The 26319-nt window shown below is 40.7% G+C and overlaps 2 protein-coding genes across 10 annotated transcripts in view; both read left to right on the top strand.

Annotated features, from left to right (window-relative positions):
* Window positions 1–9506, top strand: part of LOC111236703 (stomatin-like protein 2, mitochondrial) — a 27575-nt gene extending 18069 nt beyond the window's left edge. For 4 of the 9 annotated variants that reach the window (XM_022765532.1, XM_022765531.1, XM_022765535.1 and 1 more), the window contains 10 exons: window positions 3750–3825; window positions 6228–6380; window positions 6505–6604; window positions 6736–6794; window positions 7171–7272; window positions 7370–7504; window positions 7760–7904; window positions 8230–8309; window positions 8437–8565; window positions 8688–9506. In XM_022765532.1, the coding sequence (XP_022621253.1) occupies window positions 3750–3825; window positions 6228–6380; window positions 6505–6604; window positions 6736–6794; window positions 7171–7272; window positions 7370–7504; window positions 7760–7904; window positions 8230–8309; window positions 8437–8565; window positions 8688–8801 (1093 nt within the window). In that variant the 3' untranslated portion in view covers window positions 8802–9506. Of the gene's footprint in view, window positions 1–1369; window positions 1389–3749; window positions 3826–5160; window positions 5316–6227; window positions 6381–6504; window positions 6605–6735; window positions 6795–7170; window positions 7273–7369; window positions 7505–7759; window positions 7905–8229; window positions 8310–8436; window positions 8566–8687 lie in introns of those variants that run through there. The other 5 variants (XM_022765537.1, XM_022765538.1, XM_022765536.1 and 2 more) reach the window with 3 other exon arrangements.
* A 3349-nt stretch (window positions 9507–12855) lies between these two features.
* LOC111236702 (vascular endothelial growth factor C-like) lies at window positions 12856–25236 on the top strand. Its single transcript, XM_022765530.1, has 8 exons — window positions 12856–13067; window positions 17129–17381; window positions 17987–18177; window positions 18713–18843; window positions 18935–19038; window positions 20323–20457; window positions 20923–21124; window positions 23597–25236. The coding sequence occupies exons 1-8, from the start codon at window positions 12966–12968 to the stop codon at window positions 23706–23708; spliced, it is 1230 nt and encodes a 409-aa protein (XP_022621251.1). The 5' UTR covers window positions 12856–12965; the 3' UTR covers window positions 23709–25236.
* Window positions 25237–26319: the final 1083 nt, after the last annotated feature.

Here is a 26319-nt window from a genome sequence, read left to right as displayed (position 1 = left end):
TTTGGGTCTGGATTTGGGTCTGGATCTGGGTCTGGATTTGGGTCTGGGTCTGGATTTGGATTTGGGTCTGGGTCTGGATTTTGGGTCTGGATCTGGGTCTGGATTTGGATCTGGGTCTGGATTTGGATCTGGATTTGGGTCTGGATCTGGGTCTGGATTTGGATCTGGATCTGGATTTGGATTTGGATTTGGGTCTGGGTCTGGATTTGGATCTGGGTCTGAGACTGATTTGGGTCTGTTCTTGTTCTAGGTCTGCTTTAGGTTGTCCGGGTTTGTTCTAGATATGTTCTAGTCTGGGTTTGGATCTGGATTTGGATTTGGGTCTTCTTCTGGGTCTTCTTCTGGAGTTAGGTCTGGTTTTGGATTTGGATTTGAGTCTGGATTTGGGTCTGTTCTTGTTCTAGGTCTGCTTTAGTCCGGGTTTGTTCTAGGTGTGTTCTAGGTCGTGTGGGTTGTTCTAGTCTGGATTTGGGTCTGGATTTAGGTCTGGGTCTGAGACTGATTTGGGTCTGTTCTTGTTCTAGGTCGTGTGGGTTGTTCTAGTCTGGGTTTGGATTTGGGTCTTCTTCTGGGTCTTCTTCTGGATTTGAGTCTGGGTCTTGATCTGAATTTGGGTCTTCTTCTGGATTTAGGTTGTCCGGGTTTGTTCTAGGATTGTGTGTAGGGTTAGGGTTCCTTCACTCTGTTGCAAAACAAAGACAGGGCCTCTACAAGACGGTATAACAGCTGGGAGTGGCTGATCTGCAGGAGTGTGCCCTAAATCCTAACCCTCGGACGAAGCGGGGGAGATCATCGTGAGAGTTCTTAAATCCTAACGCTCTAATCTTACACAAACACACACAACCCTAAACCCTACACACACACACACACACACACAACCCTAAATCCTAACCCTCGGACGAAGCAGGGGAGATCATCGTGAGAGTTCTCAAATCCTAAACCGTAACCCTACACAAACACACACAACCCTAAACCCTTCACCCTTAATCCCAAACCCTAACCCCAACAGGACACATGATGTACATTTGACCATGAAGGTCACACTCACCTTTTTTGCTGCCTGTAGTAGAGCAGATGCTTCCTGTTTACCAGTCTGCTGCACCGTCTTGTAAAAGATGCCGTCTGGATCTTGAAGGAGGGTGAAAGGCTCATCAAAGGCATGGATCCTCCCTGCGTCTAGAACCTGGACACACATTTGTCCTTTTTAATTATTGACTCATGCATTCATTTTAACTCTGTGTATATATGTGTGTATATACACACTACTGACATTCACTGCAAATATCTAATCAAAGCGACGATGCATCATAAATGTGATTGAGCTTCTCCGCTGGGAATTCACCACCGCCGCCACCACCACAACAACATGACTCAACATCCAGCCACAGGTGCTTTTCATAACAACAAAAAAACACTTTGTGTGCCTCTATTACTCTTATCTTGTCAAACATGTATCTGCTTTAACTTTGAAGCTACAGTCGGGATGTGGTTACTCTAAACAATTTCAACTACGTCAGTGACTCCGGGTGGAGCTGCATGCTGGACAGGTTTCCGGAAGAACAGCGGTGTCACAGCTTCACAGCTGCTCAGTCGCTCCACTGAGCTGCTTGTTCACCCACAATAGTTTGAATGTGTCACTCCCACTGATGCCACAACTTTCCCTACACGCAACAAAGATGAAACATGTTGATAACCGTCCCTCACCAGCTGATTCCTCTTAGCTAAAGTGTAAAAACTCCTCATGTACAAAGACATAAAAACAACATATACTCTGACAGTTTTCACAGCATGTAAAAGCAAAACATTCAATGTCTGATAAATAACTTTCTAGGACTTACCAAACTATAGATACCACATGTATTTCTACTAATGTCACACACTTCCAACCAGGTCAACCTGTTACACTGACTGCAGCTGTGTGAACACAGTCACGTCTCAGCATGGCGTCTCTGGGAAACACCGTGTGCGGTTGTGGACATTAAATCTGAATCACATGAGCTCCAAACAATAACCCGCAGAGGAGAGGACTCACCAGTATCCAGTCACTGTCTATGATGGTGTTGAGGCGATGAGCGCCGTGCATTCTCCAAACTTGTCCCAGATGGTTCGCTGGATCAGCTCGTCTGTCCTGCGCACACACAGTAAAACCCATAATACCTATGCGCGCATATCTATGAGTAGAACAAAACATAACAGTCACATACAGTCACAACACAGACAGTCAAGGAGACTTATGCTATGCAATGGTTTATTTTGATCAGTCCCCACCCCTCTTGCCGACTACTGCATAACAGCAACACATTGATTAGATTTTGTGTTTAATGTGTCAATGCAGAGTTTCATTGTTAAACATGTTTACTATGTGTAAAGTATATTTTGTTTTTCCAAAGTACCATTCTAGCTTAGTTCCAATCGTTTGTGGTTGTTCAGTAGTGGCAAGTTGACAGATACAGTTTTGTATGTGAACATATTTAAACTGTCATGCAGTAACAAGTTGGTTTAAATTTTGCCAGAAAGAAATACAACACAACAGTCTTGATAAAGTAGTTGTTGTTATGTAGCAGGCTACTACATTGACATAAGACTAGTGAAATGCTGGTGTTTGTTAGTGCAGGTTTTTGAGCGAATGATGCCACACTTGTCCTTTGATTGTACTAGTCAAATTTGAAGGAGCAGGGACCTTAGGTAGCCGAAGAATAGTTATAGAAAGAAGACTGTAGATGAGAGTTGAAGTTGAGTTATGGTTGACTTGGCAGTTGTTAATCCATGAAGCAGATATATGATAGTAAATAATGTTTGTGGAAGGAGCATGTGAGTAGTGTAGTAGTTAAATGTAGAAGGCTGCTACATAAGAATAAGTAGTTGAGTAGGAGTATTCTGTTGTTTAAAGCAGCTTGTTCCTGCATGTCATTTGAATGATTATTATTATTATTATTATTATTTATTATCATATATCATAGATTTACAAGTGCCAAGTCAAGGATAACTCAAGTTCAAGTCTAATCTAAACCTACTTCTTACTGCATGACATTTTAAATTTCTTCAAACACAAGTGTATCTTTCAAGTTCCCACTACTGAAGAATCACAAACAGGTGTAACTAAGCTAGAATAGTGCTTTAGTTGAAGCATGAATTTTCTTTAGCAAAGAATAGAATGTACTTTACACATATAAATACCATGTTAACAGTGAAAATCTGCCCAGATGTGGCGTTCGGTCCAGTCAGTTGGAGGTGGAAGGGCTGACTGCCAAAGAGGAAGTGGAGGGTTCCAGCTGCATTTATAGAGAAGAGGATTAGTGGTAGGATCTTTTAGAGTTTTTGCTGACTTGAATAAAAATGAAGACTATTGTGTGATGAGTTTTTGTAATTGAATGTAATTTCAAATTTAACAGCAGAAGAATATAAATATATATATGGAGTGTAAATGTAGGATTGATTGCAGATGAATTGATATGAAGTTTGTAAAAAATGTCACCTACGTGATGTGTTGTCCAGGCGGTCCAGAGGGTCCAGACAGTTGAGCAAAGGTGACAGGACAGGAGGTGGTCAGAGCTGAGGCCTGCTGATTGAGCCATGATCCTTGTGTGAAAAATGAAGATGGATAGAAGGGTTACATATGACACTCCTATGATGATGTCTATAATGTGAAATTACAGGTGGTGGTTTGTATGTTTTTTAGGGCGTGAGCACCTTGTTTGTGTAAGAGTAAAATATGTGAAGATAAAAGAAATCCTCTTACTGCTCTGCAGACAGTCATCCAGCTCCTCCTGCTTTCATGGTCCTGACGCAGTTGAGTGTGATGTTCAGAGAGGGCCATCTCCAACTGTAAGAAGAAATACATCAAAAATAGTGAAAACACTCATCTTGACTGTTTTGTTGTGGTAGAAATGTTTGAGCTGCAGTGATATATGTAAGAAATGACACTACCGCTATTTTATATTCAGAAAATTATATTATATAATCACATACTACAAATGTTTGTACTAAATAGGGTAGAGAACAGAGGGGCTGCCGTAGAAAAGTTATTTATTTTCTGTACAACAGAAAGAGCTACAGACCAACAACATAGTCTAAAAGCCACCTCTTAAAGCATTTCACCACCCAGTTTCCAGATTTTTAAAACTACACCATTTAATTCTTATCAAATTCTCACCAACTGTGCAAAGATGGAAACTCTAACTTCTATTTTACAGACAGTATTTGTGATGTTGCACTGGACTCGTCAGCTGAAACGTCTACTGTAGTTACTCAAAATAACATATATGATATATGATTATACATTTTAATATCTTGTCCCTACAACCTATTGAAGTAAATATGTTGAAGTAAAGTTAAAAACATGAAAACTGAGCTCAAACTAATGTCTTTACTCGTAGACTGTTGAGGAAATTAGCAAATAACTTTGTATTGCATTGAATGACTGTTTATTGCATTTTCACTTTTAACAGTACATCGTGCCTCTTTTTAAATGCTAATATACAAATTGGACTTCTGTTGCACTACAGTAGCTTGGTAGATTTGTTATTGACTCAAGACCACAATAATGACAAAACAATAACACAGACTGCTTTGTCTGTCTGTTTTGTGAGCTGCTTTTCAATGACATTTGAGCCCTCTAGTGCTTTTCTTTAGCAACTACATAAAAAAAAAAAAAAAAAGATTGGTTAAAAGTGTGTGAACAGCATTTAATATTCAGAGCTTTCATAGCAATGGAATAAAAAAAACAACTAATTACTTTCTCTGTCGTGAAACTACCATACCATCCATCTAAAAGGTAAACAAAAGTGATCAGTACAAGAATACAAATGAATGCTGTATCAAAATCTTATTAGGGGAGGCAGAAGGAGAAGTGATGAAGATGATGAAGAGGGACAGGGGCACATCAGTCATCAGAGGGCAGTTTACACTATATTCAAGGGTCAAGCTCTTTATAATCACAGTTATCACGGTATATGGTAGTTGCTAAAGGGACACTGTTTGAATATCAAGATATAGCCGGATTATTCAATTTAATGTTCACAATACACTCACTATTATTTGACTCTCACAGATCTCAGACACAAACATTTTGAATGGAGCACTCAGCTGCAGTGTCATCATCCGAAACGTTAGGGGGCGGTGTTGCATTATAACATTTGATGGTTATGCCCGTTGAAAACCAAAAGGCAGTAAACCGTCTGCCTAGGAGTTATGACATGACCCTGAACTACTTTTTTTTCTGACAAAATAAAACCCATCAGTATTTATAACATTAAACTACTTTTATCTAAAACATGTTACGGACACTGTGTCGAGCCGGTTGCGCCGTATTAAAGGTAAAGAGTCTGTTTATCAAGTGCTAACTGTGCTGGCTTGCTAACTTGCTAGTCTGCTAACTCTAGCCGGTAACGTCATTTTATGAGCCACTTTTAAAAAATGAATAATTAAAAACGTCAGGTAACACCTGTAAAACCCATAATACCTATGCGCGCATATCTATGAGTAGAACAAAACATAACCAGTCAAGTTACCTGCGTGCAACGGAAGCTAGCTAACATGAGCTAGTCATAGCAGACTGTCTCATCTTTTAGGCTAAAGGCTGTGATGCATGCTCTGCCCACGCAATCAACGCAATCAACACTACAGGTGGGAACAGGTGTGATTTACAGGTGTTACTTAGTGGTCGATTATGAGCACGTATTTGTGTATGTAAATTTCACTACTAATTATAAATCGAATAAAAGAAGGGCTAAGCATTTGCGTCGTTTTATTAATTCAATTAATATTCATTAAATAAGTGGATCATAATTATTGACGCATTTATGTGTACGTCACGTGTACGTTTAATGTTGCAGGTGGTAAAGGTGGACTGATTTTAATCTCTTATACTGTTGAGTAGCTTGTGAATTTCCACCTGGGGTAAACAAAAGTTTTATCTAAACCCATAATAATGGATCATAATTTATTGATTATATTTTCTATCATTATTCTGGATTCGCAAATAACCAGTAACTAAAGTTATTAAATAAATGCAGGGCAGTAAGAAGTACAATATTTCCTTCTGAAATATAGTTAAGTAGAAATATAAATTAAGAAGAAAATGGAAATGCACGCATCTCATAATTGTCCTCGGACACTAATGACAATTGCTAAAAATCATATAAGACATCAATTACTTAGAGATACCTGAAGGTGTTAAGACAGATCCAATTATTTGTAACCAACACACTTGTTTCCTGTCACTACAGAACTCCCAGTGCACTGTGCCCAGGTTACGGGTGACCCCAGGGCAGCGGCGATGGGCCTCCCGTTTACCCATGAACACTGTGGTCCTGTTCGTGCCACAGCAGGAGGCCTGGGTGATCGAGAGGATGGGTCGCTTTCACCGGATCTTGGAGCCGGTAATTTTTTTCAACCGGGGGTTCGACAAGCCTGTGTATTAGGAAGCTAGTCTCTCTCTCTGTGTAAACTCTCTAGGTAAAAATATAGACATTTTGAGCACTGACACTTCGTCCTTTCTTATAGGGACTGAACTTTCTCATTCCCATACTTGACCGAATTCGTTATGTGCAAAGCCTTAAAGAGATTGTTATTGACATCCCGGAACAGTCCGCTGTATCCTTAGGTAAGATATTTTTCTATTGCATTTTGGGAAAGAGTCATAGCAACTACGGACATGAACATTTATGTTTATTATTGGTTTAATTAAGCACCTTCGAGGCTGCATTAACTGATATTTTCTTGTTCTTCACACAGATAATGTGACGCTGCAAATTGATGGCGTTCTCTATTTGAGAATCTTACATCCTTTTAAGGTATGGTACGCTGGTAAGAGTACTAAAGTACTAGCATGTCATTTGGCCGTCATTCTGGTCAATTATGAAATACAAGACAGTGAGCCATGCATCTTAAGCTTTGCCTCAGATACGGAGCGATAACTTGCTCGCAGTGCTTTATCTGACTTAACAAAATGACAGTTATATTTGATTTATATTTATTGTAGATAAATTGAAGTGACAGATATTAATCGATGTTCAAGGCTAAAAATGTTCCATGTGTCCAAAAAATATTTTATATGAATACTGATTTGTAGTAATAAAGGAGTACTGTTTTTTATCCAGCAGGTTGCGCCAGTTAGTTTGATTATTCATGAAATCACCTCATGGAGACTGATCGGTTGTGTGTTTCCAGGCTAGTTATGGTGTAGAGGATCCAGAATATGCTGTCACTCAGCTTGCACAAACCACAATGCGTTCTGAACTGGGCAAACTCACACTGGATAAAGTGTTCAGGGTAAGAAACTGCCGCCCTGCTTGGTGTGTTTTTCATTGCAGCTGGGCAGTGATAAGTATCTCATACCTGCTCTCTTGGGTCCTCTCTGGTTTTCAAGGAAAGGGAGTCTCTTAATTCCAACATTGTCCACTCCATCAACCAGGCGTCGGACGAGTGGGGAATCCGCTGCCTGCGTTATGAAATCAAAGATATACAAGTTCCGCCTCGTGTTAAAGAATCAATGCAGATGCAGGTAAGACGCACACGTAACTGTGACTGTCAAAACTGAGACCAAATAGATTATTATTCAGAAGCAAGATTTCAATCAAAATAACTTTTCAAGCGGTCCTTAGTTACTTTCCATTGACATTAGTTTCTGTTTTCAAGACAATCAAAGTCGGTTACTACACGTGACAATTCCCAGAGGTTATGAAAATCGTCGCACCCAGCCACTGGGTGATTTTAGGATTATCTTGTTTCCCTTCCTTGTTCTTTGTTTCCTGTGTAGGTGGAGGCTGAGCGTAGGAAGAGAGCCACAGTGTTGGAGTCTGAGGGGACACGGGAAGCGGCCATCAACGTCGCAGAGGGTTGCAAGCAATCCCAAATCCTAGCTTCAGAGGGAGAGAAGGCAGAGCAGATAAACAAAGCGGCTGGTCGGTGCATTTTACTTTTGACTTTAAGAAACAACTATTTAACTGGGAATTTTCCATAAAGGAATCATGTGAGCACGTGTGTAATTGAAGGTCTTGTTAACTTAGGCCCTCATTACTCTAAATCCACAAAGCATTTAATTATGTGCCTGCAGACTGTGTTACAACACTACACGAGCATCTTATGACCCACACAAATCAGACATGGTTACTGACAACTTTAGAGCACATTGAGTAGAAGTGAATCAAGAGGAATGTTGAAAAAAGAGGTTTAAAGCCTCTTATATAATGTCATTTGTTGTTAATTCACATGTTGTGTTGTCTCTAGGTGAGGCCCAAGCTATCTTAGCCAAAGCAGAAGCCAAATCCAAGGCCATTCGTCTGTTGTCAGCAGCTCTGGCTGAACAGGTATAACGTAGATTTTAATGCTTTCTTTGTCATCAAAGGATTAAAAGTGATTATGAGCTCTTGTGTTGTTTGGAAACGTTCTTCTCAGTGTTCACAGTAACCAGAGTTTTCACTGTGTTCTCGACAGAACGGAAATGCCGCGGCCTCACTGAGTGTCGCCGAACAGTACGTCTCTGCGTTCTCCGACCTCGCCAAAGTGTCCAACACTGTGCTCCTGCCCTCCGACACCGGTGACGTGAGTGGAATGGTCACACAGGTGCGCTATTTCCTAACTGCTAATAAGCTTCAGACTTACTTTAAAGAGGAGTTTGTTCACATAATTCTTCACAAAGTATCCCTGTCTTAACTAACGCTATATGTTTGTTCTTTTGCTCTCAGGCCATGACTATTTACAGCACGCTATCCAAGCCGACGTTAAAAGTTGAAAGCATAAAGACCAAGACGGACGAACCCAGCGCAGAGCCTCCGGTCCAGGCCACGTCAGCGCAGTAACAGGGGACACCGTGACCGCACTAAACTGTAGTAGACACAAAAAGGAGGAAGCTGTTTTCCACAATTATGGAGCACAGTGGCTCGGCCAGTGCAAAGGGCGCTCTAACTGCTTCAGGGCACACACGGGATGTCAAGACTGAAAAACAGCACTTGCTGAACAGAGACGATGCCGAGCAAGGACGGCTGGGAAAAGAGAGACACTGAACCGTAAATCATGTTACCTTTGTTGGTCAGGTGTTGTACCTGAACTAATTTCACTATGCTGTGAATAGTATCTGTGATAAGGACGCATACTCTGCCAGTATATTGTGTTAATGGTGCACAGACAAAAACAAAAGAAACGGCAGCTTCTTAATTACCTCATCACTGCTGAATAGACAGAGTGGCTGTGTGATTATATGCAGATGTGACTGAACATTTTAGTCCTCAGTTAAGCTTCTAACACGACTCATTTCTGTGTTGTCACTCAGCCTGATTTCCTATGATCGGAATATCATTTATTATTTCAAATGCAGTTATTTTTTTATTTATTTGCATTTTCTATATTATTTATATCTCAAGAGATTAAATGGCTTTTGGATTTAGTTCAAAACTTTAACGCACTTAAAAAAAGCCTTAAGAAGATATATTGAATATATTTTTTGGAGATGTTGGGGTGGTGTGTCAGCATTAAGAAAAAAGACTGAAATAAAAGTGTCTATTGTACATGTCAAGGTTTGTCTCTATGCTTCAGAGAACAGTGATATTGCAACAGTATGGTTTCTCCAATTTAACATTACAGATTGTCATGGAACCTAGAGCTCAGGAAGGAGCTCTCAAGGAGCTTTCACTATCCACTTAAGTGTTGCAGGTCAGAGTTGGTGGGTTGTTCAAATTGAGATCATAGTTACCATAAATGCACTGATGTAATTAGTTATAATAAAAAGTGCAACTGTATAGTTTCCCTATCTTGAGAAATTCCAAGCGTAGCAATTTTGTACAACTCACGTGATGATTTAACAGAAACCTTTCTATTATTTGGTTACTCTGCTGTGTAAAGCCTGATATGGGTCTTTATAATCTCAACTGTGATTCAGCCGTTAACCTCAAATATTTCAACTGCATGACACCTGCCGGTTTCAGGTAGATAAGTGTCATTTTTGAGCTGGTTCACAAAGTTCATCTGTCGCAGACAGGCATGGCAGTTATTTCACAAACAAAACAGTGATTCTTGTGACGGAAAAGTATTTGCACTAGTCTTTGATTTTGAATTGAATTACATCGGCTATAGTGTCAGAGCTTGGGAAAATGGTATTTGATAGTTGAACATTGTACAATGCTTCTAAAGATAGATTTAAATTTTAAAAAAAGTGAGGCACTTTAGGCTTTTGTGTTTTTCAAGCAAAAACTGCTAACAATCAAACATTTTCTAAGACATGCTTTATAACTTTAGCAGTAGTAGTAGTAGTACTGAGGACCACCCAAACAATGCCAAATTACTAACGAAATAGGAAAGAAAAAGTGCTTTTCCTCTTCACAAAATTATTTTTATGAAAATTTTGTTTCTGATTTGACGTCACTTTTGCGTAGGTCTCAGCTGTCTTTGGTTTGCTTTCAGCCTCTGGGGAGGTATTGTGGTCAATAAATACTTCATCAGAGAGGTTTAATCCAGTGTAAATGCCAGTTAATGCCAGTTCTTTTTCAAGCAGCAGGTGATTGTGTTTGTGGCTCTTTTTAAAACAGAAATTTGACTTGAAAAGCATCAGCAAGACTTTTGGTTGGTTTTCTGGCAAAGAATTCTAGTGAACAGCGTAAAGCCTGGCATTACATACTAATAAACCTCCCTCTCTATCATCTCCAATTCTATGCTCCGAGCTCACATGATGAAATGGAGAAAGCAATGACTGGAATGTGGAATTTGGTTGCACGGATTTCAACACATAAAGCATACTGCAAGCACACACTTGCTGCCGTGTGTGCGCGCGTGTGTGCGTCTTTAATCCCCGAAAAGGCTGGCAGTGACTGGCCCAAAAATCGGATGTTTTCTCATTCGAGCGTTTCCCAGACACACCTCTTTCTCCCGCCTCCCTGTCACTGCAGCCTCCTGTCTCTCCTTGTCTTTTCCCATCTGTCTGTCTGTGCGTCTTCTTCGGAATTTATTTTGCAGTTGTTGGTAACTGCTTTGCCCTGGGAGAGGAAAAAAAAACATAACATAATTAAGACAAAGATGTTGGCTCATTGTGCCGTTCACCTCTCCTTACCCCCCCCCCCCCCCCCCCTTTTTTTCATGACACACACAGACACATACCCACAGCCTTGGGGCAGTATAGTTAAGGAGGTATGTAAAGTTTGTCTTGTTTAGGACCTTGAACTGACAAACCACAGGAAGAAAGACAGAGAGAACGGGCGAGGGGGGGAGGGAAAAAGAGAAAGATGGAGCTTGATGAAATGTGAAGGAGTAAAAGCAGAAAAGGTGTTTGAAGCTGCAGGTGTGAGGCCAATTTTGTGGCTTTATTTCTGTGTCTTTCTCACTCACACACACACGCACGCACGCACGCAGACAGACGAGTCTTGACATTGAAATAGTGCTTACTGAGGTGAATAGAAACCAGCAGGAATTGGGGGCAGCTGACGTAAAGCAGAAACAGCAGAGAAAGAGACAGAGAAGGTATTAGCAGCTCATAAAAAGGCACTTACGAGCTGCAGTTAGGAAACTCGTACATTCATTCACCATTGGCTGCTACTGAACACACACATTATAAAGAATCTCAATGGCAGCTGCTGCCAGTAAATGGAGTTACAAAGATGGAGAAGATAACAGACGAGTTAGAAAAGAAAGACTGATAAAGAATGTGGGAGGATAATGTGATTTTACAACAGACAGTTGAACCTATGTTTTTTTTGTGTGTCTTTTTTAAAGTTATAAAGACTACGGTAAAAATAAACACTCAATGAATTCAAATCTCATAAAAAGAGGATGATGGCACGTGCTAAGAGAATGTGTGTCAGTGCCAAGACGCTGCCTGCTTCTGCAGACACTGTATAGCCTGCAATTTATGGTGGAAAAAAAAACAAAAAACTAGTGCGCCAGAACAATCAGCTAAAACGCAAGAATCCTCTCTCAGATCCTTCACTCCACCCACTAGGGACAATCCTTCCATTCTTGTATTTTTTTCTCATTCACTCCAGCAGGACATCTATGAGCAGGACGCACATTCCCTCTGTTTGGACAAGAACTTAATACCAAAAGCTTTTTTTTTTTTAAACCTCCTGCTTTCCTTTTCTTTTTAAAGAAAAATCTCAATTTCAGAACAGGATTTGGAATAAGCTCCTCCACTTTTTTTCTCTCTCTCTTTGATCAGACAGCTTGACAGAAAAGTTGTGACAGATTTAGAAAGCGGCAAAAAAGAAGAAGAAGAAGAAAAAAAAGTCCGGAGAGAGACAGAGACAGAGAGAGAGCTTTGCCCTGAAGGTTTCTGAGAGAGAAACAGGAGACAGATAAAGAGGCAGTGATAATCAGAGAGAAAGGGAGAGAGAGAGAGAGAGAGAGAGAGAGAGAGAGAGAGAGACAGACAGAGGGAGGGAAGAGCACAGCCGCTGTGTGAAGAAAAGGGGAAATATAGATAAAGAAAGCGAGGAGGTGCACCAGTTTGAAGGGCAAGGAGAAGAGACTGAACAACCGGACAACCAAGGCTGGAGAGGAAAGGGGAGATAAATGGGAGAGTCAACAAATACAAGGTAGAGATTGAGGAAAAATTCCGGTTCAAGGTCAAGACGAATAGTGACTTAAAGAACATCATATTAACAGCAAGAATGGACATGCAGCAAGAGAAGAGGAAAGACTTCCTCTGAAGAAAAAAGGAAAACGAAAAAGGAGCCGTGTTTGAAGCTGTGAAGAGGAGACGATTTCCTCATCATGATTTATTCAGCTGATTTCCCAAATTCATACAACCTGCGCCAGAAGAGCAACTTCGTCCCAGGATAGAATGAAGAGAGGAGCAAAGAGATACCTGCCGAGTCTGTGATACCCTCCTGCTCCTCCTTCTCCTCCTCTTCACCTCAGACTCCTCCACCTTCCTCTCCTCCTTCCTCTCTGTCACTTTACATCCAGATTTAAATTCACCAACTTCCTCCTCCTCTGTCCTGATATCTCCTCTCCTCTCCTCTCTTCTCCATCTCCTCACTATGTGGATACCAGCTTTGCTCCTATGGATGCTTAATATCAGCAATTTGTGCTCAGGACAAGACTATACAGACTATTACCAAACTGGAGACATGGGCACCAAGGTGAGACATTTATCTACCATATTTATCTACCATCTATAAAAACGTGCTCTTAACTCTAGGGTTAACAATAAAATATTGCACCATTTCTCATTGGCTTTTGACCAGACCACAAAGATGTTTCACTCATCTCTACAGTTTTTCAATTAGTGTCTGTATTTGATTACACAGGGGTGACAAATTAAAGGAAAAATCTGAACAAATGATTGAATGTAAATACTGAATGCATATGCTTCCATACAAGGAACAAGGGCTCACTGAATACTTAACTGAACACCAAATGAGGGGATATCTTTGCTATCGAACCAAATTCCTAAAGTTCTCCCTTAGAATTACATCAGATCTCTCTGTTCTTGTTAATTGCATACATTATGTCTTTTTCTAGTATAGAAAATGCTTTTCTTTTTTTTAAAAAAAAACTATCTAGAGGCCATACTGTAACCTGGAGAAGTCCTGGTTTGCAGTAGAACTAAAGATATACAAGAGGGTATCATCAGCGTAAAAAGGCACATTACAATATTTAAAATGGGGAAAAAAAATTCTACTTAGGTACAGAGTAAACAGCAGGTGGTCTAGTGTTGATCCTTGTGGGACACCTTTATCATGTGGGGATTTCAAATCATCAGCAACAACAGCCCAAACCTCAAAACCAACAGAAAGTAAATTATTTAGTGAAATATTCTGATCAGCCTTGACAAGATCTACAAAGGGTGCAGCACAATGTTGCTTCTTATCAAGTGAATTAACAATGTCATCTACAGCAGCAGTTTCAGCAGTTACTCTACTATGAGCAGGTCTAAAGCATGACTGCTGTGGAGGGAAGATTTTCCTCCAGAAAGACATGTGGTTTTGAGTTGACCAGTGATCCCAGAGTTCAGACAAAGCCAGTTTAGATTTAGACTGATCGTTGTTTAGGCTACAAGTGTCCCCACCTTCGTGTAATATGTTCATCTGATCATCTCTAAGATCCTTTACGTTGGTCTTTCCTTAAATTGTTTTTTCCTTTGATTAACATTTTAATAATGTACATTATCATTATAAATTTGAACACAATTAACCGGCAGACTAGTAGAAGCTTTAATGCAATCAATCTGATTGTTCATTATGATCAATTAAAGTGAGTCTCATTCCAGACCCTCCTTGTAAAATCCTTATTAAACATTTCTTTTCTAAATTAGTTTCTTTAAAATAATTCCAAAAATCTAACTACTTCCTCCTGTATATGATGTAATTTAATCACGACTATGAGGAAAAATTCTGTTTAACAGTGTCAGTATCAACTTAACTGTAAATGCTTTACTTTATGAGTCAGCCAGGAAACTATCAAGTATCAGATCTCAAGCTCTGTTGAAGTCTGACAAATGGGTAGTTCTGTGGAAGTGTCTGGCCCCAGACATCTTTAATAGCAGTGAGACAAGGTACTCACTCTGCCATTTATTGTTTAGTTGGTGGTCAGTCTACTACCAGGAATTAGTTCCCTTCCTAGATTTTAAGTAATGCTTAATCCTCTTGGAATGGAGTGAATGAATGACTTACAATCACATATTTTGACTGGCCAGTTATCAATTGTTTAAAAAAAGATAAATTTAAAGAAAATAGTGTGTTTGTATGCAACAATAGCTTTGGACATAAGATGCAGGAAGACAGACTGAGGGACAAATGCATGGGTGTGTGCATATACATGCCTGAGTGCCAGCAGTATCTAATGATGGACACACCCCAGTGCACTGGACAAATGACTGGCCTGTCATGACCTCATAGTCCCACAGCGATGACCTCATGTCATGTGACCACTTAACAACACAAAGGAGAAAGAGGGGAACCGAAAGAAAAAGAGGAAATCTGGGAAGACTTTGAAAGAAAGAGAGAGAAGATTCCATCCTCCAGTGTGTAATTACAATTCTGCATTAATATTATGTGGAGATTCCCCAATTTAGCGGTGTGATATTGCTTATTGCTAGATATCTGCTTGAAAAACTAATACCAGTAATGGTTTAATTTTAAGCCACATGCTTCAATAAGAGGGAGAACCCTTCTAATGACAAACAGTCAATTGTAAGTGTGAAGCTGTGACTTGAATCATAACTGATGAAAAACCAATAATCAGTACTTTTCATTTCCCACTAAGAAACCACAAAGACGTCAACTGTGTATTCACAGTTTTGCTGAAACAGATCAACAGTATGTTTAGAAATGCATTCAGCTGATTTTTAACCAGACAGGGTTACATCACCTGAAAGCCAAAAAGAAAGATCAGGATAATGAAAAATGTCTCTAACGTGCCAATATTTTTTAACCAGCTCTTAGGGATGGCAAAGTCGGCTGGTCAAGCGCTTTGGTCCAGACTTAACTATCTCAACAGCTCTTAGAGGGATCGTCATTAAATGTTGTACAATCATTCAGTGTTGACTTAACTGATCCCCTGACTTTTCCTCTGGCACCACCGTGAGGTTGACTTTTGTGGTTTTGGGTCATTTATGTCAACAACTGCTGGATGGATCCTCATGAAATTTGCTTCAGACATTCATGTCCACCTCAGCCTCAGCTGCACTTAGTCTTTAGTGCTAATTATCACATGTTAACATGTTAAACGAAAAGAATTTCTTGTTTGAGGTCTCAGGCGAGCATAAGAGAACGACAGCTGTGAGACACAAATAGAAAAGGGGAGGTCAGAAATGTCAGAAATATGTATGAGACAAATGAGTTGGATTGAAAGACGCAGGAAGGGAGGGGAGGCAGGGAGAGAGGTAGAGAGAAAGATAAATGGCGAGACTGATAACGCTACAAAAATCTGGTTTCTGTTAAGGTAATACCAGCTGTGCCAGTATGTTCCTTCTCAGGCTGGGAAACTAAACAATCACTCACACTCCCCGGAGGAAGAATTAATGTGTGACACTCAAAGTCTCAGCTGACATTTAGTCCCCCACACATGATACAGCAACCTCAATTAGCTTTTCTGTTACACAATTAACCTTTTATCTATAATCTACTGTATCTGTGAGTAGTACAACAGAGTCATCCATCAGGACAGCAGCAAAATCGTTATGGGGATGACTCACCGCAGGAATGGTTTATGGAGCGATAACCTTTTCCTCCTCATAAAGCCCTCACCACACAATAATCATAATAATGTGGGTTTCGGCTGAGCTGACAATCGCAAGTGTGTTTGGTCCATTTAAGCAGGCCATGGGATTCATTTAAGGATTCCTCAGAAGCTCTTACATTGGTAGCTCAAAGTTGGAAGTTCAACATGTCATGGAGGGCAAATTCAGATGCATTTATGCCAGAAAATGACAGTGGAAGCAACCAAAAGGATGTAGAAAATACAAATGTGTGAAAATTGAAGTCCATGAGTGAACTGGGTCAGATTACAGCGTCTTGCTCAGGGGCACTGCAGCAGCAGGGCAGGTATTTTCAAGTGTTATCACTTTGCCTTAGGTGAAGTTTTTTTTAAGTGCACGGTTTAACTGCTGTAAAAGGCTCGACAATAAAGACAAAAAAAAAAGGAGCGAAAAGAGAGATGGAGGCAGAAAGGAAACAAGCTTTGCAGCGTCCTTGTGTATTTGAATACAACAATAAGTGTGTGTAGGTGAGGAGAGGACACATGTACCCATAATAACTAACAGTAGCCAACAGCAACATGTTACAACACATTGGTAGCTGAGGTATTCACTGTTTATCCGACTCAAAGCAGCAAAGCTGACGCTGTAAATTTTGCAGTGTCGAATAGGTTCTCCAAAAAGCAACAACTCAGAACAGATCACCCTCGATTCTAACGCTTCAAAAAAAGCAAAAAAAAGTGTTGTTTTTAAAAAAATATATATTATATTTAACAGCCACAAATTGGACAAATGGGACAGAACATGGCAACTGATGTGCCAAATTCCAGTTTTCATTGTCCTTGTGTCCTTGCGTCTCATTTCATTGTCCCCCTAAGTTCTTTCCCCTCTTGGAGATGTGATCTATGAATACAAAGCTTTGTCGCACCATATGAAAAGCTAAAATTGCGTTATAGCTCACGGGATTTTGCGTTATTAAAGTTACATTTGTTCACTGTCTCCCAGGCTCCAGTGATGTCAGATGACCAGCCCAGTTTGGAGACAGTAACGAGTGTGGATCAGCTATTACAGCTTCTGTACCCTGAGTACAGTTTGCTTCAGCAGTGCCTGAGGAAGAAATCACGGCATGCCTCCTCTTCCTCCTCGTCCCCCTCTTTTTCCACCACCTCAGCGAGCCCTCCAGCCCACTCTAACGATGAGGATCTTTGGGGTCAGCCGAGGGAGGAGGCTCTTTACAAAATTGATGGGACTTTCGAAGGTAAAAATTGAGATGCTCTCCAAAAAACACAAAAATTCAGTTGCACATAGTTGAATTTAGATGAAAAGCAGACAAGTGGTGTCTGAAATAACACATTTGAATTCAGATATATGGAGCAAGGCTCACAATAATCAAGAATCTTTTAAAGTTTGAATTATTTCTTTGTTGTTTATACAGTACCAGATAACTGTCATACCTCCAAGATTATTATTTTTTTTTTTTTTTTACTTTTAAAAGCTTTTCTCTTCATCTCTCTTCATTTCTCTGTCATCAGCAGTATTTTAAAAAGCAAGAGCAAAGTGCCAAAATGCTTCAAAATCAGAGCAGTGGTGATATAACAAGAGAAATCATGTTTTTATGGAATGCCAGACAGATCTCATTGCACTGGAGACAGACAAAAGTGGGTGGTAAATGCAATAAATGGAAAAAAGAAGCCTAGCTGGAAAGAGGACTGGAAAATGAAAATTAGATTAATTCTATAATTTTCCCCAATTGCCCCCCAAAACCTCTAATAACAGGTAAATCAAGACTCTTATGCTCTCTTGTGTTCAGATTGAGAGTGTCAGGCAAACCAAATTCAGTTTCTTAATCACATGTGTTTTCAGTCATCCTAGAGGAGATCCAGCGGACCTCATGCCAACCCAGAGAGGTGTTTGTTGAGGTCGCCAAAGAATACCCAGAATCCACCACTCAATTCTACCTCCCTCGCTGTGTGGCGCTGCATCGCTGCGGCGGGTGCTGCACCAGCGAGGCCTATTACTGCACAAACACAAGTCACTCGCTTGTAAACAAGACAGTAAGTGCTGGATTCTTTTTCCTTCTTCCTTGTTTTTTTTTTCCCCCGTTTATTTCCATGTCAGACACTTTTCAGCACTTAAATTAATTAACACTCTGCTCCATGACACGACTGTGTTGGTATTTTCTGCTCTTACACCTCAAACTGCCTCAGGAACGAGGACAGAAACCAATCTTCCAGGTTATGTAACAAGCTCATCTGTATCACATCCCGGCCCACTGCAATGGGACACCCTTTGGCTGCAACTGGACATCAAGACCATACAACTCACACAGTCACGCACTGTTGCGCAGTCTTGCAACACTTACATCAACTTCTACAGCAGGAACACTCATAACCAGTATTATTGTTATGAAAGCAGCAGCAGCAGCAGCAGAAGAAGAAGAAGAAGAAGAAAAAAACAAAGGACATAATAAAAGATAAACAACTAAGAATTGTTGTTTTCTTACACAGTGTACAGTTTTGTACACACACACACACACACACGCTAACATACAAACACACACCTCTAACCTTTTATCCCTCTTCCCACCAGTTGATGGAACTGTCCCCTCCCAGGATGGATCGCTCCGTCGTCATGGTAACCTTCGTCAACCACACTTCGTGCGAATGCCTCTCCAAGCGGCCGCTCCACTCCATCATCAGACGAGCCGCAACAGATCACCTGTGAGTAAGAGTGTAGAGTGATGCATGATTGCATTTACAAACATTTCTGAGTCAGTGTTCCTGTATGCGTTCATAATGTGTGTGTGTGTAGGTGTTCCCCTCTTGAAGTCCCCTGCGCCTCAGGGTCATTATGGGATCCAGTGAATTGTGTGTGTGTCCCAACAGATGCCATAAACTACTCTGAGAGAGAGACAGGTAAAATTGTTCAATTTCTGCTAAACAAAATGAGTTAAGAGAGAAGAAAAGAAAATATTCTTCTGTCACACCAAATTCTGTTGATTTTTTTTATTTTTGTTTGACATGTAAAATGCTGGACACTTTCAGCTCTTCATTTCAAGGGCAAAAACTCTGTCTCTACTGAGAGCGGCAAATCTCCAAGGCTGGCCCTGTTCTGGGTCCTGATCCAACACTTTAACAGATAAAAAAACACTCACGAAATGCTACTGACAACTTTGGCAAATGAAAATTAATCAAAAAATCAAAACAATAACTCACAAGTATTTACAGCAAATGCAATGTTACATCCTCAACAAAGGGTGGAGACCAATATGTCAAACAAATAATATGCAAGCTCTAAATGGAGCATTATGTTCCATCACAAAAAACAGGATTTACCTCATGTCTTATGGTTAAAATCCTGCCATCAGGCCTGTTTAACATATTAGATAGTGTGATGAACGCAGCAGGTTCAGGGTGGGTCATGTGGCACATGGAAAACAAACACAACACCAGGTAATTTCACTGATTGAGTTGGAGTGAAAAGCACAGTGTGTCACTCCCACGCCCCCTTGCAGTGTGGAGTAATACTTCAAACATGTTGAGAACCGATTGTAGCGGCCAGAAACATCATCCATGGAAAAAAAAATTTTGCTTTTATTTCTCTTAGTGTATTTTGTTTCCCTGTTGTCTTGTAACAACTGAACAGAAATGAAAACCTCAGACCTTAAAAGCCAGTGGGGCGGGTTTTTGTGCTGTGAGTCAGTGAGACGGACATTTTTTCAAAATCTCTACCACCACAGCCAAATGATGATGATGATGATGATGATGATGATGATGATGCCTTGGCGGAAAATGAAATGATATGAAACTAATTCTGCTGAAGGGAATGTTTATTCAACTGTAACATCAGAAGCCAAAGTGTCTTTGTGGCATTTTACTTGTACCATCATGTAGTGAAGCACAGTGCCGACCATCTCCACCTACTTTTTATTCATATAATAGACTGAAAATAGATGCCGATGGGAAAGAGTCTGAATGATTAGACATATAAACTCATTTTGGGTATACAGTATATATGATCATTTCAAACAGGCCCCACAGGAGCTTTGACCACTGATGCTGTAGCTGCTTGCCCTACTGGCATGCATGAAATTAGACTAAGCGTCTACATCCATGCAGTGCTAGTATGGCTAAAAAGACAAAATGAAGCTGGAACATAACAAAATAACATTGTTTACTTGCTTTCCATGTGGCTTCCAGACTCGCTGGACTCAGCACTGCTCGCTCTCTGCGGGCCCAACAGGGTCCTGCAGGAGTCCACCTGCGAGTGCGTCTGTCGAAACGGACTCACCGAGGACAGCTGCGATCCAGGCTGGAAACTGGACCACAACACCTGTAAGGAGGGTTTCAGTTATTGAAAATGAATGAAAATATATTGTTGTTTAAAGCAGAATTAAAGGCTTAAGAGTCTGCACCACTGCCTGGACCAGCTGGAGAGAGAGTCTTAACATTGTACGTCTATTATATGCCAGGCATTAGGTGCTTTTCCTGAAAATGGATGACAAGGTGCTCCTCAAAAACACCAATTTTCTGAAGCTACCTCTTGGCTTCATAAAGACCAGTTTACTGTAAATACACCGCATTTATGAGAAAGGGGCCATCAGTCTTAAAGCAGCTGAGTAAGATCAAGATAGATAAACAGACAGTGTTGGGAAGTTTATGCAAACTATGGAACAAGTAAAGACATGATCACCAAAAATTTTGCCCAACAGCGCTGACAGAGGCGCACAATGCAAAAGCTGATACAGTTTTGGCTTTAATTCATAAAATTGCCTTTATGATTTTCGGTTCCTCTTGCAGGTGAATGCCAGTGTGAAGGCCAAGGTGAGGGGAAGTGGTGCCCTGCGGGCCAGCGGTGGGATGATGACCTGTGTGGCTGTGTGTGTGCTGCGGACTGTCCCGGGAACCAGCCCCTGAACCCCGACACCTGCCTGTGTCAGTGCAGGGAGAGTCCACACTCATGTCTGCGGCAGGGCAAGAGGTTCAACCCCAACACCTGCAGGTAGGCCTACAAAGAAGGTTTCAAGCGTCACTGAATTTCTGAGCTCTGCACTCTGACCTCCCTGTGGAGAGGGACGAGCAGAGAGAAAATGTCTCCTTTGGGGGATGAAATTATCCAAAGTATCCACACTCTGGCTCTCTGCCAACTCGACCCTTAACTTTAAGAACACCCCCACCCCACCCCCCACCCCCCGCTCTGAGCCAAAAAAGCCAATAAGCAATAATAAACATTTTTTTGGTTTTAAACATGACTATCTTGTTTCAGTATGAGGAAAAACATTAATCAGGTTCTTTATTATTATAGCAGCTTAAATTTGATTATGTCAAAGATGGCATTTCTTCTCTGATGGCATCAAATTATTAAGCAATCAGTCCTGTTGCTGTTTCTATGTGACCGAGCACAGCCACCTCCGTTTTTCTCCGTCAAACACGGCACGTGGCTGACAACAGTGTCTTTATGAAGTCAATATAGTCCTCAGAAACAGTATCTAAGTCTGGTTTCCAAGCCAGCGTCAAAACAATTCATTGGAGTTATTGGTTCCTCTTTTCCTTATTACACAGTTGCATAAAATTCAACTCTACAGCTTGACGTAAACACACAGTTGCACAATTTTTCCAGCTGTCCTATACTGGTCAATGAACTGCATGCTTGCACTGAAATGCATGAAGGTATTCGCTACAATATGTGGCCAGCTGAGAGGCCAGAACACACTCAAGCTCCTTATTAAGAGTTTTATGGGGGCATAAAATATGTTAGGGGCAACTGAGAGGAAGTAGGTGATGTAACATAGTCTCCAGGGCCAAAATCTCTTGGACAGTGATGGCTGCGATCAGTACACAGCGTCTTTAAACATACCACTTGGCTATGAAGACAGAGCAGCACAGCCAGCTCTCCACTGGACTGCTAAAGGTTAAAGGAGATTTGTGATGCACCTCTGAATCTCTACAGCTCAAAAACTATGAGAAATGTCTGTGTCTGTTTATCATGAGTTACCTGAACCAGTGGCTTGTACTGGGAGAACTGGTCCTGTGCACGGTGTTTAAGGTAGTAGCTCGGCCTGGTTGTTCCTTGGGGTGCCATCACAAGTCTTCACCCTGGGAGCTCTGCAAGAGGAAGAGGAAAAGATTGAGAGCCAGAGCTTTGAGAGAAAGGCAGTTAGAGGGGGAGAAAGCAAGCGAAATCTCAATGGACATGTCAAACATTCCAAACTCGAAAAAGAAAAACTCACTTTCTCCATTTGATTTCGTTCACATGTTTCCATAAGGCCTTTTATGGACACAGGGCGTCCTAAACATTCGATCATGGTCTCAGCTGCGTGTGCATGGTTTGCATGCGTGTTGCGGTTCCCACAGCCAGCATGCAAGAGATCAACCTTCCTCTGAACCCAGGGGCCTGCAGAGAGACACACAGAGAGGCTGGGTGAACTTGATGACAGTGAGCAGAGCAGCCGTGAGACAGGCGGGCAGACTCTGAGACAGATGGAGTGGCAGGGTACAAAGACAAACACATAAGCAGACATGAGCTGACTGATTTCTAATCATGGCTTTACACGTGTGGGAAAGTTCACAGAGATACACACAAGTGACCTTTGATGGCAGAGTTTCTAAACTTTCTCAGCTTAAGAGGGCTGAAATAAATACCTCTTTACTCAAACTGAATGAGTTAGAGTTCCTTGGTTGTGAAGTTGCAGCCCTTGGTTTTTCACAGTTCTGTTGTCCATGTAACTGTTGAGGGTTTATTACTGAATAAAACTAATTAAAATTCAAATACTTCACTTTTTAAAATTCCAAATTCAGTTGTCTTCATATGCAAACCAGTTTAGTCAATTTCTACCTAGGTTACTAATAATTTCGGGATGGACTTTACACACAATCTTACACAGATGTACGAGTAGCTGGTACAAACAGCACTTTGATACAGACAGGGCAGTGCAGGCCAATATTATTCCTTTCCATCATTCTATTCATTGTTTTGTCTATTCTTTGGTTTGACTCAACATCTGGTCACAGGAGGTGGTGCACAGAAGACCATACACCTACTGTGACTTTGAAAAGGAGAGTTCCCAGAATTTGGCCTTATTCCTCCCCTCTCTGGAGAGATACTCCCTCTTTCTCCCACACACAGAATCTTTTGATGGGTGCACAAACAAAACTTGGATCAGCGTTTATCCAAAAGGGATGTGAAGATCTGAATTATCCATAGTATGCATGCCAAGAGAATATAATCTCCCCTGTGTCTTCTTTTTATTTCTCATCTGTTCCTCTCTCTTCCTCCCAACAACCTCACCCTTTTTTCCCTCGACCATTCTCTCAAAAATCTTTCTTTTTATGTCTTTCTTTTTCCACTCCCCCTCTTAATCATTTCCCCTTGCTCTTGCTAATTTTCTCCCTTTACTGTCTTTATTCCACTTCACTTCCCTCTTGCTTTTTCTGGCTTTCATAACGTCTTCCTCCTTCTTCTCCCTCTGTCTAGCTGTTACAGGCTGCCTTGCAGAAAACCAATTCGTGTGTGCCCAGCCGGGTTTTACTACAGCCACCAAGTCTGCCAATGCATCCCCAACTACATGAGGCCTGAGTGGAATTAAGTGATCACAGACAGACAGTGGAGCAGAGCAGACTGCAGACACCACCATATTTCCCCCTGTTACCTGAGGCTTGCAACTTTTTGGCCTGAGAACAAAGGAGCAAGATGGTAGAAGTGCCGCTTCACAGGAGGGGCGGGAAGGTGCAACTACACATTGACATGTATTGGATTACAACAGACTACAAGTAGCAATTGGAGGAGTTCACTCTTGCAAAAAAAAAGCTACAAAGGAGGATGGTAGTGCTTCTCAGTGAAACAAAAAGTCCAAAACAGCCAACCATCTGCAGTAAAACCAGAAAAAAGAAGATGAAACGAGGAGATATTTGACTCTCTGGGACACTATCCGTCAGTGCCCATCTGCTGGCCTTCTTCCCTTTGCTTCACTGGAAACAACCAATCAAACCTGGAGACCGCCTGAAAGTGCAACAGCAAGAGTGGGATGGATCAATTGGACCCTGAGCAAGCATTAATCTCTGCTGCAACGTGTTTGAACAAGAACATCAACCACCAACCTGCCGCTCACGAGTGTGCGAAATGGAAAGTGGAATAAGATAATGACAGACCAGACTCCGTGTTTCTTCCTTGATAAAATAAGCTGTAGGCAACTTCACGCTTTGGCAGCACTGAGTCGTGAGGTATTTGAAAGGTTGAAGGATTTGTTTCGCAGAATTCATGTAATGTGATGATGCCGGGGCCTTTTAATCCCTCTTTTTAGTGGAGATGCAAATGATGGTCCATTCAAAGCACCAGAGACTATTTAAAAACTCTAGATTTTAATGTCGGTAAACAGATGGTGTCCCTTGTGTCTATAACGACAGGGATGGAGTGAATCTCAATCTCCAGTTTTGAAGCTGAGTTTTGTCTTTTTACATAAAAGTCTTTGCTGGTCCAATTTCCCTCATTTTTTATGAGAGTAGAGGTTTAATGCCAGAGCCTGTTTGATTAAACACTTATTTAAACACTCCCAACAGTTATTATATCTTCCAGTTTCTACTTGTCTCGACAGCAGAGCTGCTCTGTGAAGATTTCCTTCATACATGGTTGAATCCAGTCACAATGGATGTTAAGACTTGGATACAGTTCTAGGTCTGATTTTAATTTAACTTTAGACATTCTATGTAAAATATTTTGTAAATATTTAAATCTTTTTCATATTTAAAACAGTGATATTTTGATGAGATGGAATCATGTAGTTGTAAAATACTGTATTTAAGTCACTATCACAACTAAATATTGTTTTAAAAAGAAACTATTTACATGTCTTTGTACCCCAGTAATTTTAATTATTATGGAGAAATTGAATTATGTTTTTGTCCATTTTCCCTGCACTGCAAAAGTTTAATTTTAACTCGTCATTTAGACCCATTTGTTTAAAAAAATGATCTTCAAATCTCCACTAAATGTTAAGATGAAGATTTATTGCAGTGTAGAAATGATTGTACTGTTTGTGATATATGGATCCAGAAATTCTTTTATCATGCTATGATTAAATATTTAAGGTAGCTTTGAAGTATTGATTAAAAACCTTGTCAGACTGATGTTTGTGTCCCCGTTTTGTTCACGTTGAGTTAAAGCTACTGTATATTATAGTCACAATACTGAGAACCGAACACCCTTTAAATCACTTTATCATGTTAAGACAAAAAAATATATATATATCTTATACCAGACCAATTACGGCTTTAGCAGCAATACTCCTGAATGTAGTGATTTAAACAATGGTTTATTTTATTGCCTGTGAATTCAACTTTTCATTTGTAGGAGGAACTAGATGACACGGGTTAATCATTTGCCACTTCTCCTTTAAAAAACCAACTGCATGTAAATTCCCTGGTAACTTCATGAGAAAATGCCTACATTGTTCATGTTTCAAATGTAAACCCAGTGAAAAAGTATATCCACCCCTCAGCATGCACAGACACACACAGACACACACACCTGTGAGTGGAACTTGATTCTTCCTGTGGTCTCCCATTTCTTCTTATTCCTCCTCTTCAGCCGTCTCCCTTTCTCTCTGTCTGCCACAATAAACAATATTGACTCAGATGGATAACAGTGATCACCTTTCTGCCTGGCCCCCATGACCGTCTGTCTGTTGTACTGCCTCATCGCTTGTCTGTCTGCATCAGTAGCTGATTACAGTGACTAATGGCTGAACAGTAATGACTTACATCAAACCCAGAAAGCCTCAGCTACCTATAACATATTTAATCCATGACTGTGCTAAATCAAGAAATTATATGACTGAGACTGACTTCTCTCCTAACAAAGACAGGCAGAAATAGGATTTATTTCATAGCAGTATTACTACAGGCCATTCTCTAGGTGTTGTGCTCATATTGCAGCAGAATTACCCTGAAATGTCCGTGAAGTTTCAAGTCGAGCCTGAGGGTACAGTTGGTGGAAATCCAGGTCCCATGGGTGCAGCTGCAGGTTCAGCTCCTTTTTCAAATAAGAAAATGATTACATTTACAGTGCTGAAATTGCATTGATTGCATTCATTTGACAGGTATATTTCACATTTCAAATAGGCTTCAAAAGGGCTGCTAGCACTGACATGTAAGGATTTATTTTTTCAAAATGGCCTCTTGACAAATGGCAGTGTTTAAGAT

Source organism: Seriola dumerili, unplaced genomic scaffold, assembly GCF_002260705.1.
Source record: "Seriola dumerili isolate Sdu_G_001 unplaced genomic scaffold, Sdu_1.0 BDQW01000716.1, whole genome shotgun sequence".
Lineage (NCBI taxonomy): Eukaryota > Metazoa > Chordata > Actinopteri > Carangiformes > Carangidae > Seriola > Seriola dumerili.
Note: the sequence above shows the minus strand (reverse complement) of the source record. Positions and strands in the feature narration are given on the sequence as shown.